The 19123-nt window shown below is 46.2% G+C and overlaps 1 protein-coding gene across 6 annotated transcripts in view; it reads left to right on the plus strand.

Moving 5' to 3' along the window:
* The window catches only part of Kcnk2 (potassium two pore domain channel subfamily K member 2), a 220343-nt gene that overhangs the window by 59081 nt on the left and 142139 nt on the right, over positions 1-19123 (plus strand). The window contains exons 1-3 of one of the 6 annotated variants that reach the window (XM_045142321.1): positions 13864-13878; positions 14329-14414; positions 17282-17643. In XM_045142321.1, the coding sequence (XP_044998256.1) occupies position 14414; positions 17282-17643 (363 nt within the window). In that variant the 5' untranslated portion in view covers positions 13864-13878; positions 14329-14413. Of the gene's footprint in view, positions 1-13194; positions 13315-13863; positions 13879-14311; positions 14415-14842; positions 14940-17281; positions 17644-19123 lie in introns of those variants that run through there. The other 5 variants (XM_045142317.1, XM_045142320.1, XM_045142316.1 and 2 more) reach the window with 5 other exon arrangements.

Genomic DNA, 19123 nt, shown 5'->3' on the forward strand with positions numbered 1-19123 from the left:
TTGTTGAGAATCTACCACAAGATTATCACACTCATTTTAGATACAACATTTCCTAAATAGAATGATTGAAGCTCTGTTGACTTTTTCCAAGAAAATTTTGAGGAATGTGGATCAGATTCACGGCAAAAAAGTTATATTTGTTGATTAAAAAATGACTTCATGATTAATACTTCCATTAGTTGTAAACAAAATAATCTTGAAGATAGACCTTCAAAATAATTTATTCGAATAATGATTATGTAGCTCAATAGATGTTCATTACATGGCTCCTTTCAAATTCACCTTTGTATTTCATTTTGGGTTTTTCGTGAACATCTGTTCTTTCACATGCAGTAATCAACATTTTAAAATAATGGACTTATTGCCCAATCTGGAGTGTGTAGTATAGTCCTATGTAAACAATATCAATGGTGAACATTTTATTGAATTCCCGCCATGTGTCAGGGTCAGAGACACCAGGACAGATGCCTGGAGTTGAGGTCTGTGTTGCCAGAATCATACAGCTGGAGCCTGAGAGTGCACGTGGCACAACCAAGATGGCCGGAGACACCCACTGCTGCAGGGAAGAAGCTCTGCCCTCAGTTACCAAGAGTCTCCAGTCAGTGTGGAATCTGAGCAATGCGCTGTTGGCTCTCCTTCCTGAGGAAATATCAATGGAAAGCACCAAACAAGTTGTTTTTTATTCTCCACCCAACTTTCATCCAAAGAAAAATCTCCACAGCATTTAGCATTCCACTGTTGTGGTAAATACAAAAACAGGAAAAAAAGAGTCTATCCTATTAATAGCTACGCTTAGTGGCTAACAGATTTTCACCAATTGTTAAAAATAGAACAGTAAATATTTGACCACTCCGTTCTAATTAAAATGAGCATAATGTGATAGTGAGGTGATAAGAGCGATCTGTGGCAGATCTACAAAGACAGCAAGAGCAGCACAAAGCACGAGCCTCAGTGGTGAGCACACCTCACACCTGCTGCCTCCTAGCCACCCAGCCGCCTCTGGGGTTTCATTATGTTTATATGCTGCTTGCATGTGTCGGGCCTCTTAGCAACCAACAGCTTGAGGTTTATAAAAGTTTTACTTTAACCAGATAATGTTTGTGGAAGAGTTTGATCTATTTCCAAAAAACCAATGTTGATAAAAAGTAAAAGGATATCTAGCAAATCTAGAAGATTGAAAGCAATTATAATCATAATTATAATTGAAAGGAGCTCGAAAGTAAGGTGGACACAAGGTAAGGGACAGTTTCAGAGAGCGACAAGTTAAAATGCTGGGGCCGCAGCCAAGGGGCATTCAAGTGGCTGCATGGCGAGGGTGATGACCACTCCCAGAATGCTGGGCACAGAACCCTGTGTATGGGGGAGCCCCTGCAGCCCACAGTCTCCTTTTCTGGGTGAGTTAGTGTGCATCTACCCACCCTCTGTATCCTGCCAATGATTCCTCTATGCCAGGGAGTGCTGCAAAGGCTTCCTGCCCAGGGAAGCGGCTCCCAGAGTTATAGACCTTTCTAGAACTCAGGGGCTAGTTTTCACTTCCTCTTTGGAAACCTGGACTATCTGATTATATCCGTTATCACAACTGCTTATTTGTTTCCTAATATGCTTCCAGGAACAAGCCCTAAAGTAAATTGGCCTCTTTGTGTTGTGTTGTATTGTGTTGTGTTGTGTTGTGTGTGTGTGTGTGTGTGTGTGTGTGCATGCGTGTGGAGGTCTAAAATGACATTGAGTGTCTTCCTCTGTGCTTCTTCACTTTACTTAAAGGTCAAAGTTTCTCTGAGCAGAGAGCTCTCTGGTTTGGCTTATCTAGCTACCAGCTTGCCCTGTCTTTGCCTCTAAGTGTTGGGGTTGTAGGCAGGCGACCAAGCTTGCTTTGTATTTCCCTGGGTTCTGGAGAGCCAGATTTTCCAGAAGTCCTCCTACTTTCTCTGGCAAGCACTTTCTCCACCGAGCCACCTCCACCACCATGGACTATCAGTAACAATGAGAAGTGAAAGCTTATTTCCCACCCATCTCCATTCTCCGTCCTAGCCCGAGCTGCCAGCGGTCATGGTGGTGGCTCACGTTTGCTGAGCTCTTCCTGCACTTCAGGTACTCTGAGACTTGTTTAAATATTAACTCTAATGTCTCATTAACAAACTGATAGATTTTTTATACCCATTCCACAGATGGGGTAGCTAAGGCACAGCAAACAACTGGTGGGGCCTGGATTTAAATCTGGAAAGCTCACAATCTTTACCCAGTAAGCTGTGCTGATTTTCACAAGAACCTGGCTTGGGGTAATGAAGAAGTGGGAAGAGACGCCTTGATTTCCACGTCTCCTAAGTGCTTTGCAGGGAGTTAAAATGCTTTCTGATGATGAATACCATGGGTACAATTGTGGTAAAAGGGGTGTGGTGCTGGGGTAAGGCCCCTCACAGAACAGAGAAGGCGGCTCCATGCCTGAAGAATGGGCACAGCCTCGGGGCCGGTGTGAGCTGAAGAAGGGGAGCTGGAGAAAAGAGAAGCAATGAGCCCTGTGCACAGGCTGGTCAGCGTCCTCCAGCCGGCATGCCCCTGCCTCCCCTGGGAGCCCTGCCATGCCTAGAGACAGGAGTCACCAATCATGGATTGCCAAATAGGAGCAACATGACAGTGTGTTGTTTTCATGGTAAAAAGTGGAAAACCCTGGAATCCGGGCTCGGGCTTTGAAAGGTTACTCCACCCGAGTCTTAGCCAGGTAATAAAGCTGTTTCCTTGGTCTTTATTCCATGACACAATGGGTTCCTTCTGAGGTTGGGGTAAGAGCTGATTTTGCGTATGTTGGACATGGTGGTGTTTTTTGACATCCACTCAGTAAATACTCAAATGCCCATAATATGTACTGAGATCACTAAAAAGAATTCGAAAGAGATTCTTGTCCTCAGCCCTCCTGTTAGCTTTGAGTCTAGCAGAGGAAGGCAGGGTCCACACAAGGGTAAACGTTTTGATGAGTGCATTTCAGAAACTGAGACATGGTGACCAGATTCATTAGATGTGAAGATCAGAGATAATTTCACAGAGTAATATACTCAGAATATGCTATCAGACAACTGACTGGAGTAACCGAATTGATAATGTACCTGTTTTTAAATCTCAAATTTGATATTTTTCATCCCCAAGTGTATGAAGCAGTAGCTGTCATAGGGTCAAGCTAAGCTCTTTTCATCACATTTTATTCCGAACCATGGTTTCTAGGATTTGATTGCAGTGATGTTTCTGTGCTAGTTCCAATCATTTTCCTAACGGGTGTTTGATTGAGTGTGATGTTGACATGTCGTGTGTTTCTCACATGGTCTGAGAGAGGCTTGTGACAACCCTGAATCAACAGTTGTGCCCTCAGCTATTACCAGCTCACACCCATTACCGGTGGAAGTGGGCAGCACGGTGACAGCTGAGAAAGCCTGCGTCCTGAGTGGCTGCTTAGGAAAGGTCAGAGTGCCTGCTGCCTCGGCGAGCCTCAGACCCTCCGGAGAGATTGCAAGCTGACTGCGGCATCTGCGTAAGAGCATCCGCGCCTCTGACTCCAGGAGCAGCTGCTGAAGGCTACTGGCACAGCCCCCTCGGGAGCACCTAGCAGTGTGGTGGACGTGAGTAGTGACCCAGCAGGAACTTGGGAGAAAACATTTAAGTTAAGGCAATGTTATCAGAATGGAGCACCACCAGCTTTTAGGAGAAGAGACTATCCATTGTTTCAGAGAAAGGAGATGAGAGGGGGAGCGTGCAGAAGCTGTGACTCCGCTCACAACAGTGACAGAGGGGCGTGTTTGGGTAGAGAAGGTTGGTTGAGCACGTCATTTGTGGCATCGTATTGAAGGTCCAGGAAGTGAAAACTGATGTAGTATAAAAACTCTGATCTCGAGCTGGAGAAAGGGCTTAGAGGTTAATTTAAGGCACTTGCCTCCCAAGCCAAAGGTTCGATTCCCAAGGACCCATGTAAGCTGGATGCACAGGAAGTGCCTGCATCTGGAGTTCGTTTGAAGCAGCTGAAGGCCCTGGCATGCCCATTCTCTCTCTATGTGCTTCTTTATCTCGCTAATAAATAAAATAAAAAAAAAAGATTTTTTTAAAAAAAGGTAGATCTCACAGACAGTGGACCATCCTCCAAGGGCCCAGGGAGTGAAGGTTTGGTCCCTAGAATGATACTATTTGGGAGATGAGGGAACCTTTAAAGGGTGGGGCTTTATTAGTGATCTTAGGTCATTGGAGGTATGCCCATGAAAGGAATAATGGGACTCTAGACTCTCCACTCCTCTCCCCCCACCTCGTGCTTCCTGATAGTGAAGGGAATGGTTCTGTTCCCCCCATGACAGACTCCCACAGGGCCCAGTCCATCATGGAGTCATGGACTTCAACATCCAAACCGTGAGACAAAATGAGCCCTTTGTATGTGTAAGGTGATTTTCCTCAGGTGTTCGTTTGAGCCAGGGAAGGCTCGCTCACGGTGAATAGCCGCAGAAGCCTGGTGAAGCTGGCAAGGGAGGCCAGCAGCCAGGTGGGGGCGGGAGGGGCCGCGGAGTAGGTGAGGGCTTGGATCCGATCTTTGCTTACTGTGAATCTTCGCCATTGATGAGGATTTTTCAAAATATCACATGTTTTGATGATTGTTTTGTGTTTTGTGCCAGAGGGAGACCTTAGCACTAGCCCTGAGTGATGGGGTCAAGGCGGGAAGTTTCGGGACGCTGTACCTCAGTACAGAGCTGCTGCATTTCCCTGGGGACGGGCCACGGGGCATCCGAGGTCATCTTTGCACAGAGGCTGCCGCCAGGTGGTTTAGGGACCATCTTTAGCCTGCAGATGTGTTTCTTATTTTCTTTTGGGTCAGGAACCTTGTTCATTTTGAAAACTAATTTACTTCTCCCATTTGAAAATTAGAAGATTTTCTTCTAAAAAAATTTGAATATCTGGCTTCTCCTGAAAGATTATAAAGCCTCCCACACAGGTTCTCATGACAAAAAGCTGCAAAAGCTGACTGGAAGATTTTCTCCAGTTCCTGGCACCGTTTTGTATACGCATGTACCTATGTGGTACTGCGGGCATTGAGATTTGGAGCCCTGATTAACTACAGAGTTTCTCTATCACATAGCTTGTGTGTGTGTGTGTGTGTGTGTGTGTGTGTTTACTCATTTAGCAAGCATTGATTTTTGTATTTACTATGCATAAGACCCCATGCTGAGAAATAAGATCACATGGTGGCTCCTTTTCTTTTGAGTTTAAATGTTATAGGCAATGTTATAGATTTAATCATATTTCACCACAATATTTTTTTTTAAAAAGTTGAAGTCCTAATTTTATTACCTGAGAATGTAAACTTACTGGGAAATAATGTCTTTGCAGAGGTAACTAAGTGAGGTCATTATTGTGGGTGTGATTAATATGACTAGGCTCCTTTCAAAAGTGAAAACTTGGTGGCTACGTAAATAGTGCAGATTGGTAAAACGCTCATCTTCCCAGTGTTAAGACCTGAGTTCAATCCCCAAAACTCATGTTAAAATGTTGGGCACGGTCATATACACCTGTAACAACACTAGGAAGTGGGACAGGTTGATTATTGGGGTTCACTAGCCAGCCAGGCTAGCCTTGTTGATGAGCTCTGGGTTAATGAAAACTGTCTCTAGCTTCCACGTGCACACATGTGTACACAGACCTGAATACACATGTGTTCCCATATTCAAACAAACATGGATACGCACACACACACACGCGCACACACACACATGGGGAAATTTTGTGCATAGAGGTAGACCCATCAGAAAGAACATGCTGTCTATCTACACCAGGAGAAGGCTGCCAGGGCGCAGACAGGATGCAGCCCCAAGCCAAGAAACACCACACAGCTGCCAGAGTTTGCCTCAAAGCTGGAAGCATCACAAGACTCACCCCTCAGGGCTGTGGTGGATCCATGGCCCTGGGACACCTTGGTTTCTGACCTCAGGTTGCCAGAACACAGACCACACATTTCTATTGTTTGTAGCCACCCAAGGATTTGGTCCACCAGGAACAGAGGAGGGTTTGGATAACTGTTTCATGATAACAAAGAGGCGGTGCTTGTAGGAGATTGGGGAGGGCCGTACGAGCTCATGACCAGTCGGTGGGCTGGACTGAAGCAGGTTTAGCTGAGGTCTGATGGATGCATTGGACAGCATGTCTTAGTAATGAAGGAGATAGGAACAGTCCTGGGTGGACTGGTGTGTGTGTGTGTGTGTGTGTGTGTGTGTGTGTGTGTGTGTGAAGGCTCTAAAGCTAGAAAGGCTCTAAAGCAAAAACTTGGAATTTAGTTGGTGGCTGAAATACATAGAGAAAACTGGTAAGCCTGGTAAAGTGGGTCCTATAGGTCAGAGATGTTAATGTCTCATAGATGTTATTTTGGGGAAAAAATTATTTAACTTCTGTGTACATAACAGTGTCTGCCTCATATAGTCCTAATGAGGATTAAATGAAGTGGTAAGTAAAAGGGTCTGGAGGGTCTGGTTCATAGTCAGCCCTTGGGAGATGTTGCCTAAGTTACATTTCTTCTTCTTCCTCTCATTGGTAGAACAAGGATACTCAGGACCCTGGGATGCTCCTTCCACTGTGGTCTGCCTTCTGAGTGTGACAGGAAATAAGAGCATGGTGAGGGTCTCAGATGTTACATTTTCAAAGTTTCGTGTGGCTGTGGTGTAGAAGCCAGTGAGGACAAGACCACTGGTGAAAGGCTCCGAGAAGATGACCAAGAAGGTGGGGCGGAAGCCTTGCCTTGGTCAGCTAGTAGAAAATGGGACAGATTCATAAGTGTTTTAACAGATCCTGAAATTCAATAGAAAGCAGTTTCTGGGGCTGGAGAGATGGCTTAGAGGTTTAGGTGCATGCCTGAGAAGCCTAAGGACCCAGGTTCGATTCTCCAGGTCCCACGTAAGCCAGATGCACATGGTAGTGCATGCGTTTGGAGTTTGTTGAGGCCCTGGCATGTGCATTCTCATACACACAATCTCTCTCTCCCTCTCTGTGTCTACTAAATAAATAAATTAAATAAAGCTTTAAAACTAAAAAAGAAAGAAAGTCATTTCTGTAGTTTGATCTTTTTATTTATTTTTTTCCTAGAACAAACATGGCCTAGGGTGATACGTGGAATTTTAATCTTAATCCTTCCATAAACCCAGCAAGCAGCCCTGGGCAAGTCCCCAGTGTGCTCATTCAATCACAGGTACCAAACGGTGCAAGAGAAAAGTAGACTGTCTAGGTGCTGCCATATCAGCATTTTTGATTTCTAGACACATCTCAATGTATTTATGTTAACAGAGTATCACTTTATAAGGCTTTCCTCTTTACAATGACCTTATTAAATGTCACATTCTCTGTGAGACAAAATCATATATGAACATTAGCTTATTTTCAATAATGAAACACAGCGTTTACGTTAATTAAACCATTGGTTTTTGTATGAAGTAAATGAAAGTTTTTGGCTTACATGTATTTTCAAAATTAAAATGAGATAGTGATGGAACATTATTATAAAGGGACCATATTGGACCATCATTATAAAAATGATTCTTGTTTGTGCAAAACCTATCTTTATATTCTGTATGTATCTGTCTTAAAGTAGGCAAACATATAAAGCCATCACATTACTGTGTTGCCAATTTTAGGATATGCTTTTATTTTGATGGTGTCGGCCAGCAAACTTTGATGAATTTTAGTTTTTCAGGGTGAAGTATTTTAATATGAAACCCTGTCAATAGCTCAGTGATATTTTACTGAATAGATAAGGACATTGTTTGTCTGCATTAGTTCTTTCTTTAGCATGTTGAAGTTTGACTTTACTACTATCTGCCTTCAAATGCTGGGGAGAGACATATCTTGTTATAGTAGGCATTTAATTAATTTTAGTTGGCTATTTCAATAACTGAATAAATCTACTTGTTGAATAATAATGGTCTAAATATGTATATTGTGTTGCAAATTGAAAAAAAACTTTGAACTTCATACCTTTGTTTTTGTGTGGTATGTGTAGTATATACATGTGTGCAGATGTGTATGTCTTGTGCACACATGTGCAAAGGCCAAAGGAGGATGTTGGTGTACTTCTCTATAATTTTTTACCTTAGTTCCTTGGGACAGACTCTCACTGAACATGGGACTGTTTTTACATTAGACTTGCTGACCAGTGAGTCCCAGCAATTTCCCTGTCTCTCAGCACCAGGTTTATAAGCATGTGTGACTACACCTGGATATTTTTAAAGTTTATTATTTTTATTTATTTATGAGAGAGACAGAGAAAGAGAAAGAGAGAGGGGGGGGAGGCACAGAGCGACAATGGGCATTCTAGGGCCTCAGCTACTGCAAATGAACTCCAGATGCATGTGCCACCTTGTGCATCTGGCTTATGTGGGTCCTGGGAAATTGAACCTAGGTTCTTTCACTTTGCAGGCAAGTGCCTTAACGACTAAACCATCTCTCCAGCCCACTCCTGTCTTTGTATGTGGGTGCTGGGGATCAAACTCAGGTTTCTATGCTTGCATAGTGAGTGCTCTTACATGTTAAGCAATCCCCTCAGCTCATGAAGTTGAGGATTGATGGTATGTCAGTGTCCACCATAATTTGCCAACTTTGTTGTCATTGAGCTCAATTTCTCACAGTGTGCTTTGAGTTACCACAGCAGGAAGATGGGGTTTGAATCCTGCTTGTTATTGAACGGTTCTCAAAGTGTCCTTGGATTAGTCATGTTGACCTTCTGTGGAGACTTGTTATTGGTGCCAATTCTCAGGCCCTGCCCTATACACAATGTGTCTGAAGGTCTGGGTGCAGATTCAGTAATCTGGGTTCTACCAAGTCCTCCAGCTGATTGTGGTGCCTGCTCAAGCTGAGACACTCTGCTGCTCACAGCTGGCGTAGATGCTGAGGGCATCCATCTCTGCTCCCTTCCTATTCTTCCAGTGCTTTCCACCTTCCCTTCTGATGGACACAGCATGTTTTTGATCATGTGAGTTCTTCACAATGAATGAATCATTCATTATTGTCTTTGAGGAGCTGTGTTTTTAAATTAATTTGCGCAGCTCAGTTCTGATTGACATGTTATGCTTGGGGGGATTTGACCTTTAGAGGCCATGGTAGTGTGTGTTCTTGCTGTGTAGCTGTCATCTCTGACAGTCCACCTCTATGAGCTCCCTAGATGTGTCCAAATGCTCTTCCAAAAATCTATGGACCTGGTTTCCTGCTGGGAAGGCTCTTCCCTTACATTATGTTTCTTCCTAATGCTCAAGGTCCAGCTTTAATGTCATTTTAATGGAGAAGTTTCCTCTGAGATTCCCACATAAAATAGTGCCTAGCAACTTAAGTAAGGAAAGGGTTTATTTTTGGCTTACACTTTTAAAGGAAAGTTTTCCTGTGGGGAAGGTGCGGTAGTGGGTGCATGAAGCAGAGCTGGTCACATTACAGTCAGAAAGCAGAGTGAGAACAGAAAGTGAAGTCAGGGTATGAAACCTCAAATCCTGCTCTCTGCTATCCACCCTTCTCAAATGGCACTACTAGCTGCGGATCAAGTGTTCAACATTGACAGTGATAGAACCTTACAATGATACTTTTCTAGCACTGACCCCGTCTAGACCAAATGGTTCTGAATGTATACTCTTTGCTCTACTATAGACATCCTGTTTGGCATTTAGTAGGTACTCAGTAAACATTTGATGAGTATGGCTTATGTTCCCTCATATCTGTGCAATGATGTTACCTAGAAGACTAAACAAATGGCAACATGCATTGTCCAGTTGGGATTTGTTGGTGATCTGGCTTGGTTAGGAGTTCCTTGACTTATGGGGTTAGGCTAAGCATAGGGGAGACTGAAGTTCTTTGGGAAATTATAATATTAAATATATGTATGCTGTAGTATTTGAATACAGAATATTTCCTGGAGGCAAGGTCCTCGATGTGGCAGAATTGGGAAATGCTATGAACCTTTAAGTGATGGGACCCAGTGGATGGTCCTTGGATCACTGGAGGCCTGGCCCCAAAGGGGACTGTGAGCACCTCACTGTCCAGGTTATCTCCTTTAATTCTCTGCCCGGGGTATAAGTGTCTTACTCTGCCATGCTCTTCCTCCATGGTGTGCTGCTTCTGCTTCAGTCTCATGTCAGCCTTTCCCCTTCTTAGGTTAGTTGCCTTGTTCCCATAACATGAAGCTGGTGCCTCACTCTGATTCTCCTAATACTCTCTTGTCAGGCCAGGGCATTATCTCTAGTTTTTAGATTAGGAAACTGATGGTCAAAAACATAAAGCTACTTCCTTTACTTCACACAGTTTGGAAGTGGTAGAAGCAGGATGTGAAGGATATGAGGAAGAAAATATTATATTTAGTATTTACTGAGATTTGTAGATATAGCAAGGAAATGGCTGTGGAGGTTGCTTAATGGGTAAAGTATTTGCTGTGGACGTGTGAGGTGAAGATGTGAGTTTAGATTCTCATAACCCACGTGGATGCTGGGCATGGTGGCATGCTCTACCATGTCATCCCAGCCCTCAGCAGACAGAGACAGAGAATCTCCTGGGCAAGGTGCTAGTTAGACTAGCTGAAAGTGTTCAATGAGATGCTGGGTTGTACAGGGAGACATCTGACCTTGGCCTCTGGCTTACACATGCACACACATGCATGTGCACACATACAAATGCACACCTGCACACATGCACATACAGAAATGTTTAAACAGATATGACATGGGCACAGAATTCCTTTGACATTGTCAAGAATAGTGGGAAAAGACAGAAGTATACTCATTTCTTTTCTATGGCAATTCGTTTTTTTTTTTTACTTTATTCATTTATTTGAGAAGGAGAGATGGAGAAAGAGAGTGAGAGAAAGAAAGACAGAGAGACAGAGAGAGAGAGAGAGAGAGAGAGAGAAAGAGAGAGAAAGAGAGAGAGAGAGGTGTGTTCTTAGGCTTTGCAGGTAGCGCCTTAACTGTTAACCCATCTCTCCAGTCCCCCTATGGCATTTTTCAGTAGGTCAAGGTCAAGGAAGCAAAATAAACATGAAAGTGAAGTTTGGTTGAGTTCATGATTCTACTGGGAATAGAAAAAAAGAAAGAAAGAAAGAAAGAAAGAAAGAAAGAAAGAAAGAAAGAAGAAAGAAAGAAAGAAAGAAAGAAAGAAAGAAAGAAAGAAAGAAAGAAAAAACAACCATTCTCAAAGTGCCAGAATGAGGAATCTTGGGAGCCTTTTCATTTTATATTTCAGATTACACAATCTATTAAAATAAAATTAAGGGATGCTGAGCACTCCTGCAGTGTGGAAGAGACAGAATATCCCTCCCTTCACGTCACACTTCTGATGAGATCTGTGAGTGTTGAGTGAGGTGGGCATAGAATTACACAGGATAAGCCACCCCGGTTCCTCCTCTGTCTCTCTGTGTCTCTCTCTGGTCTCAGTGCTACACAAGGGTTCTGCTCCCTCGTCACCCACTCAGTTCAAACACTGTTTGTGAGTGTCTGGTTTAAGAAGGCTCTTGCAGGAGGGAGCTATGTGGCTGGCATGGAAACAGGACTAGAGTCACTGGGCTGGGCTGAGGGCATTCTTGGTTCTTTTAAATCACTTGTGAGGCTTCGCTCTCAGCTTGTTGAAGGAAGTCCTGTTGGTCTGTTTTGGAATAGCTTTTCCTTTTGTCTTTTCTTATTTTATCCTGTCAGACACATGTACCCTCACCCCACCCAAGCACCATACCCACGTAGGACACCTAATGGAGGACAGCTCCTACCCATGAGTTGACAGGGAAAATGGCAATGTGGCATTTGGGATTGGGGGTGAGCCTCTTGTTTATGTATGGGCACCTCCAGACTGTGCGTCAAGGCCTCACTGTACTGTCTCTTATTCAACAGCGGGCACGTGCACGAACCTCCAGACAGGGGCAAGGGTCACCAAGGATTAAACGAAACAGGACAAGTAAAGAAAGGGAGGGAGAAGGAGGAAGGGAAGTTTGGTATCATTTCATCTGGGGAAAGAAGCCAGTCTCAGGTAGAAAATGACTTTGAAAATGGAGGCTGCCTTGTAAGCTGGCTGTACTTGTTCCCAATGCTTGGAGGGAGACCAAGTGCGTGACAAAACCGTCTGTTTAGCAGTCGGCCTTCATTCTGATACTCGCCCAACATGTATTCAGCACTTCTCACTAGATATTGAACAGACACTCACTCAGGGTTTAAACCCACCCTGAGCTCTTGTCCGACGTAGTCTGAAGACAGCTGGATGTGACACATACAAAGCTGACCTGTGAACGAGTGTCCTGCCATTCAACCAAGACTCTGGAAACTTCTGACAGCATGGAACCTTCTGCGTCTGGTTGGTCAGGGCACAGCGCAGTGATTTTGTCCCACAGAAATTTCGCAGGCGACTGTGAAGATACCCTACCCATGCTGCTAGCTCAGGGAGATCACTCCAGACTAGATCATGAAGGTGGCTCTCATCCAGTCCCTCAGGAGCAAATACTGAGGAGTTCTGGAAACAATGCAATTGTGCCTGACATCTAATGCATCAACTCTTGACTGAGTGTCTACCTACCTAAGCTGCTGTACTGAGTCCCAAGGGACCTGCCAGTCCCCATATTATGTGAGCTAATTCTCTAAAATGAATCCTTTATCGAGTGTGTGTGTGTGTGTGTGTGTGTGTGTGTGTGTGTGTGCGCGCGCGCGCGCGCACATGCATGCACATCTATACATGTGCATGTATGCATGCAAATCTGGCTAGAAACTGTGTTGATTCAATACTTTTAGTAATGGAAAGTGTAGGGACTGTGTATGGTTGGAGTGTAACCTAGACAATTTGGAAGAGTTGTAAATCTGGGAATGAGATGAGCTTTATATTGTAGGAATGACTTGTGTTTCTTTTAATGGCAGAAGTCAACAAAAACTTGCTTATATTTGAACAAATGAATATTAAAGAGTATTTTTTAGTAGAGGAAAGAGGCATTGACTCTTCTCGAATCTAAAATAAAACTTGACATTAAAAAAAAAGAAATCATTGATGGGGGGACAGTATTGCCAAAGGGTTACAAGGTTCATTTTCCAGTGTCCACTCGCAAAGGGGAAAATACCAGCGAAGCTGCCCTTGGGACTTAGGGCAAGTGCGGGGTGGAAAGGCTGTGGTCAGCAGGGAATTCCTGCCACAAAAGTGGTTCAGAAAGGAAAGTTTACAAACCCCACTGACGTCCTCCACATCACGTGTGTGGTGACAGGATTCCCCCGACTTCAAGGGCAGGATCTATACCTTTCTCCCTTCCGAACCCTAACCAGCTGACAGCTCAGATGCTCACAGCGCTGCCCTCATGGAGTCTGGGGGCGGGTAGGTATCTGCCCAACTTGGTTTCCCATGGTGGGTTGGGGGCGGAGAGCAAGCTGCGAGTTCAGCCTGAGGCCAAGGTCTCCCCTGGGCAGTGTTCAGCAAGTGTTTTGTCCCAGAGGACCCGGTCACTTTCCTCCATTCCCCTGCATCCCTAGCCCTCCTCGCTTCCCACGCCCGCTCCCAAGCCCCTCCTGGTTCAGAACTGCAGGTCCGAGTCCCGTCACCCCCGGGGCGCATGGAGGCTGCTGGTGACACGCGTGGAGTCTTCCCCCGCGGAGTGGCTATCAGAGGCCAGCTTCCTCTTGCTACCCCAAACCCAGGGGTCCCAGGGCCCCAGCGGGGTCTTGCTTTGATTGAACCCTGGTCTTGGTGGTTGGCGGGTGGTGGGGTGTCCTCCGTCGACAAGTGATCCCAAGCTGGGTCCCCACACCCGGACTTCAAAAGAGGTGGGATCTTCAAAAGAGGTGGGATGGAGGGAGCCTGGAGGAAGATGTTCGCCGGGCAGCAGGAGCGAGCGCGGAGGAGAAGGAGGTGGACGGGGCAGCCGGGTGGCCCGGCCGGCAGGTGAACCTCGGGGCCGTGCCCCTCTGTCGAGGACCCCGCGGGCACCGGGGAGGAGGAGGAGGAGGAGCGCGGACGGGGCGGGGCGGGGACCCCGCGCGTGGGGAGGGAGACCCGCCCGAGGGCCGCGGAGCCCGGCGAGCGGAGCCCACAGCGGAGGCCGGGCCGCGGGCACCCTCGGGGCCACACCCCCGCCGCCGCGGGGCGCCCGGCTCCCGCCCGCTCCGGGGTCCCCGCCGCCCGCCCGCCCGCCCGCCGTCCTCGCGGGGGACCCGGCCCGGGCGGCTGCAGGCGCGCGCGGCGCGGGCTGCGCGGGGGCGGCGGCGTCCGAGCACGACTCGGCCTCGCTCTGGCCTCGCCCTCGGCCCGGCCCGGCGGCGGCGGCGTCCCCTCCTTCCCGCGATCCCGTCTCTTCTCACGCTCCCCCCCCCCCCCCGGCCCTCCCGCCTCCAGCCCCGCGCTCCCCACCTTGTAAAACAAAGCCGGGGAAAATGCCCGCCCGTGCCGCCAGCAGCGCGCAGCCCGCCTCGGAATAAGGAGTGAGTACAATGGCCTGTTTGTGGAAAGAAAAAAAATAATAAGCGTCAAGTCCATCCTCTTTTTTTTTTTTTTTAATTTTTTCCTTCCCTAAAAATAAACGCATTTTCAATGCTGCATGCCTCATGCTTCCCGGCGCCTCGCGGGAGAGACGGCGGCGGAGCGGGAGGTGAGAGCCGGGACCGGGCGGCGCACGGCGCTCCCACCCGCCCTCGCCCCCCCCCCCCCGCCGGGCGGCCGCGATCCGGCCTCCGAGGCAGCCCCGTCCCAGGTCCGCGCGCTCGCGGCCAGCCGCGGCCCCCTGCCCGCTCTCCGCCGGCGCCCGGGGCTTTGCCCCCTCTCCCCCCGCCTCCCGGGTGTGGGTTTGGAACACCTCCGGAGAGTTTCCGAGGGAGGGAAAGGGTCAGCCCTGGAGAGTGGCCCACGGGTAGGTGGCCTGGTGACCCTGGTCACACTTGTTGCCCATTGCATGGTGGGACGCGCAGTGGTGCTGAAAAAAAAAAGCAAGCTTATTTCTACAGCGTCTGGTGGGTACTTGTGGCGGGATCCAGGACCTATCAGGGGTGTTGAGGGGGAGGGGTAAGGATGGTGCTGGTAGTGTGTGGCATGGTCAGCTTGGCGCCCTGACCTATTATCAAAGGGGGAGCTGGGAACCCAGAGGTTCCCATGTTAGATCAAAAGAAATGACTGGTTTTTATTTTTTTCTTGGTGTGTGTGTGTGTGTGTGTGTGTGTGTGTGTGTATCTCACCAGATTCTGTCCATTCTGTCTGCCAAATATGATATATATGCATCATATATATATATATATATATATATATATATATATATACACACACACATACATACACACATACATACATACATATGTGTATGTGTATATGTGTGTGTGTGTGTATGTATGTATGTATGTATATATATATATATCCTACTAATTAAAAATAAGGCAGCTGCTTGGAGGAATTAAACTCCTTCAGGAAATGTGTCTGCACAATGCACACATCATCTTCAGGTCTATCCTCTTCGCCCCAAAGCACAGGATGGCAATGCCTTAGAGGGATCTCAGGTTAGCATTCGGTCGCCTCACGGTAGACAGCATTGGTGCTGGCTTCCATTCTGCAGGGAAGAGAGCAGGGGCACTCTGAAATAGAGAAGCACACACAGGGAGCTCTCCTCAGGGACACGGCGTGGGACTCTCCGTGATGCTCTGCTTTTTAATTCAAAAGATGGCTAAACGTTGCAGCATTTTATTTTCCACTCTGTCGCTGAGCAGTTGGGGAGGTAGAGCAGGTAGCTAGAGCAGCAGGGAAGTGTGTGCTCGCTGTGGGGAGTGGGCTGAGCTCAGTGCGGGTGGCTGTGGGCTCTCCACTGGGGACCAGGTCCTCAAGACTGCTCGGGTTTCAGCTCTTCAAAGTCAGCCTGCTCTAAGCTTGCTGCCCTGGGGGCGCCCCTGCCCCCTCCCCATCTGCCATCATTTCACAACGCTACTTTCTTCTAGCGCTTCCAATAGCTTTGTTTGGAAAGCCTGCTTTTCATGGGCACCTGGAGACGTATTTTGTGAATTCAAGCTATGGTAGCCTGCATCTAACCCACAGTGTTAGGCAAGAGGGCAGGGAAAATGAACGCTTTTTATGAGCGTCTCCTCCTCAAGTAATTTTAGGTGGCTGTAGGATATTTGCACGTAATGCCATGGAGATTTCTTAATGCTCACCTAAAAGTATGTTTTAGGTTAAGTTATCAATTTATGAAACCTACACTATATACATGACACCAATTTGGCTTCTATCTACAGCAATGGCAGACTTCAATTTGATGATAGGAGTTGGTGTTTATGTCAGCTCTTTCATCAAGTCTATTAACCCCCTTTGGGTCAGTGCTTCCAGCCGAATGAATGTGCTGCCATACATGGTTTGTCTTTCCCTCCGCAAGTGGAAGTCTGGTTGGTGTTTCATGTTCTAAAAAGAAATCCATTAATGATAATTTTGAAGAACTGAGATAAATAATAAATGGACCCAGAGTCACCTCAGAGTAGCAGAGAGTTTAGAAGTGAACATAAAATACACTCTAATGGAGCAATTAGCTTTGTTCAGAGAGTGGAGGGTCTAAGGCATGAGCCAAGGTGCTAATTTTCTTCTTTTTTTCTTGATGTTTGCTGTTGACATGGAAGAAATTGTCTTTTCTTGACTGAACCTAGGATTGTGACCCAAGGGTTATCCAGAACTTGTTTTTAAAACTATTAGAGATTGAATAGCAATTTTTCCTCATGGTCCCACTTTGGAAAATAGATGAAAGCCATTAGACAGAGTAGTTTATCTACACCATGCTTTAAAACATAAAATTGTGAATAATTTCTTTTGAGCAACACTGGGTCACAGATCTTCTTATGCAATTATAATATAATTCCTTTACTATAATGAATTTTAAAGCCAAGAAATAGAGGAAGTTCATTTGATTGCTCGACTGCAACACATAGACTCCAGTGAACAGGAGGAGACCATGAGCCCTTTCCATGAACACGTATCTTACTCAGTACCATCAACTCTTAGGAGTTCAGCACATCTCTGTTAACACACACATGCCTAGAAATTAATTAGGAATCCCTTAGGCATTCTTTCATTTTGTTTCTTGGTTTGAATTCCAATTTTTTTCCCTTCCACTTGGACCTCCAATAGCAGCAGAGCGCAAAGGCCCACCCCCTTTTTGTTTAATCTATATATATGGTCCTGCACGTTCTCTAGAAAAGCCTCCTGGGCTGGTTCCTCTCCTAGTAGGAGAGAGCCCTGAACACAGCAACACAGCTAGCCTTTGCTGACCCTTTAAAGCAGCTAGCCTGTTTCCCTCAGTCTAACCTGTGTTCTCTGTTATGGCCAGTGGCAGCCCCTGACTTGCTGGATCCTAAATCTGCTGCTCAGAACTCCAAACCGAGGCTCTCGTTCTCCACGAAACCCACCGTGCTTGCTTCCCGGGTAGAGAGTGACACGGCCATTAATGTTATGAAATGGAAGACGGTCTCCACAATCTTTCTGGTGGTCGTCCTCTACCTGATCATCGGAGCCACCGTGTTCAAGGCACTGGAGCAACCCCAGGAGATCTCTCACAGGACCACCATTGTGATCCAGAAGCAAAGTTTCCTATCCCAGCATGCCTGTATCAACTCCTCCGAGCTGGACCAGCTCATCCAGGTAACGTCTCCAGTGCATCGCTACTGCTCCTTCTCCCAAAGGAAAGACAAGGTTAGGACAGGGGAGACCGCACGGCAGGCAGGGTCCTGGGTGTCCCTCTCAGCTGAACCCCCATCCCCAGTTTCTTCTCCTCTGTTCTGCTGGATTCCATCTTTCCTCACCTCTGCCATCTTGTCTCCTCTTCTTTTTTCTCCTTCTCATTCTCTCTGCTTCTGCTCATCTATATCCCTTCCTGTTTTCTTTTCTTTTCTTTTTCTTATTAGAACTGGCAGGGGCTTCCTCTTGTGGAGGCCCTCATAGTGGAGAGGCCATCTGAGTCCACTGGGAAGTTATGCTGGCATGAGAGGGAAAACAGGACTTTGCTGTTGGGGTGGTGTCCATGCTAGGAAGGTGGTGTGACCTTATGGAGCTGGGTTGCCCTCGTGTTTATTAAGCTGGTCAGTTCTATAATCTCCTGAAGGTATAGCTGCACGAACTAGCTAGTTACTGCTTCTCTGCACTTCAACTAAAAGCAGTTATTACTACACAAAAGCAGGGTTTTGTTGTTGTTGTTGTTGAGATAGGGTTTCACTCTGGTCCAGGCTGACCTGGAACTCACTATGTAGTCTCAGGGTGGCCTTGAACTCATGGTGATCCTCCTACCTCTGCCTCCCAAGTGCTGGGATTAAAGGCGTGCGCCACCACGCCTGGCACAAAAGTAGTTTTGAATAAAAACTAAGCCTTCATTTACTCTGACATAGAACGCTGACCCTGTTTTCAAACATTTTTGTTTTAAATATTAATTCCAATATGATTTGTAAGTTCCAGTTAACCTCCATAGACATGTCTGCATTTTCTTTTGTATAAAATAATTCATTGACCAAACCAAGAGTATGAGGTGAGAATAAAACCTTAGGCCTTTTCTTATAAGAAGAGGTCTGACTGGTTGTGAAGAACGTTTTAACTGTGCACACATTTATTTTCCTAGACAGCCAACTTTTCTTGCTTAGTTTAATTCAGATTGGACTGAAAATTCCCTGTGAGTCATCATCTGGATGTGCTCCTTCTCATTTCATGTTCGGTTTTATATCATTTGAATGAGCTGGGATAGTAGATTCATGGCATGATTATTATTGGATTTAATCCTGTTTTTTATTCTAGGCCCTTGACTCTAGTTTCTTCCTGTGCAGACACCTCTGCCAGCCACAGCTCTGTTCCTGGCGTACGTACGCAAGTCCTCATTCGCGCGTATTGACGGTTATCGGAGCTGGCATTGCTGATCCCTAATCTAGCTCCTATTCCATTCCCACCCTCAGGCATTTCTGTACCTCACACATTTGATTTAATTTTTTTTTCTAGGTAGGGTCTCACTGTAGCCCAGGCTGACCTGGAATTCACTATGGAATCTCAGGGTGGCCTCCAACTCACAGAGATCCTCCTTCCTCTGCCCCCCTCCTTGTGCTGGAACTAAAGCACACCTGGCTTAATTTAAATTTTTGATCAGTATAATTTTACCTTTTTTCGATACCTGAACTTAAATTTTGAAAATCCT

This window comes from Jaculus jaculus, chromosome 1 (genome assembly GCF_020740685.1).
Source record: "Jaculus jaculus isolate mJacJac1 chromosome 1, mJacJac1.mat.Y.cur, whole genome shotgun sequence".
Taxonomy (NCBI): domain Eukaryota; kingdom Metazoa; phylum Chordata; class Mammalia; order Rodentia; family Dipodidae; genus Jaculus; species Jaculus jaculus.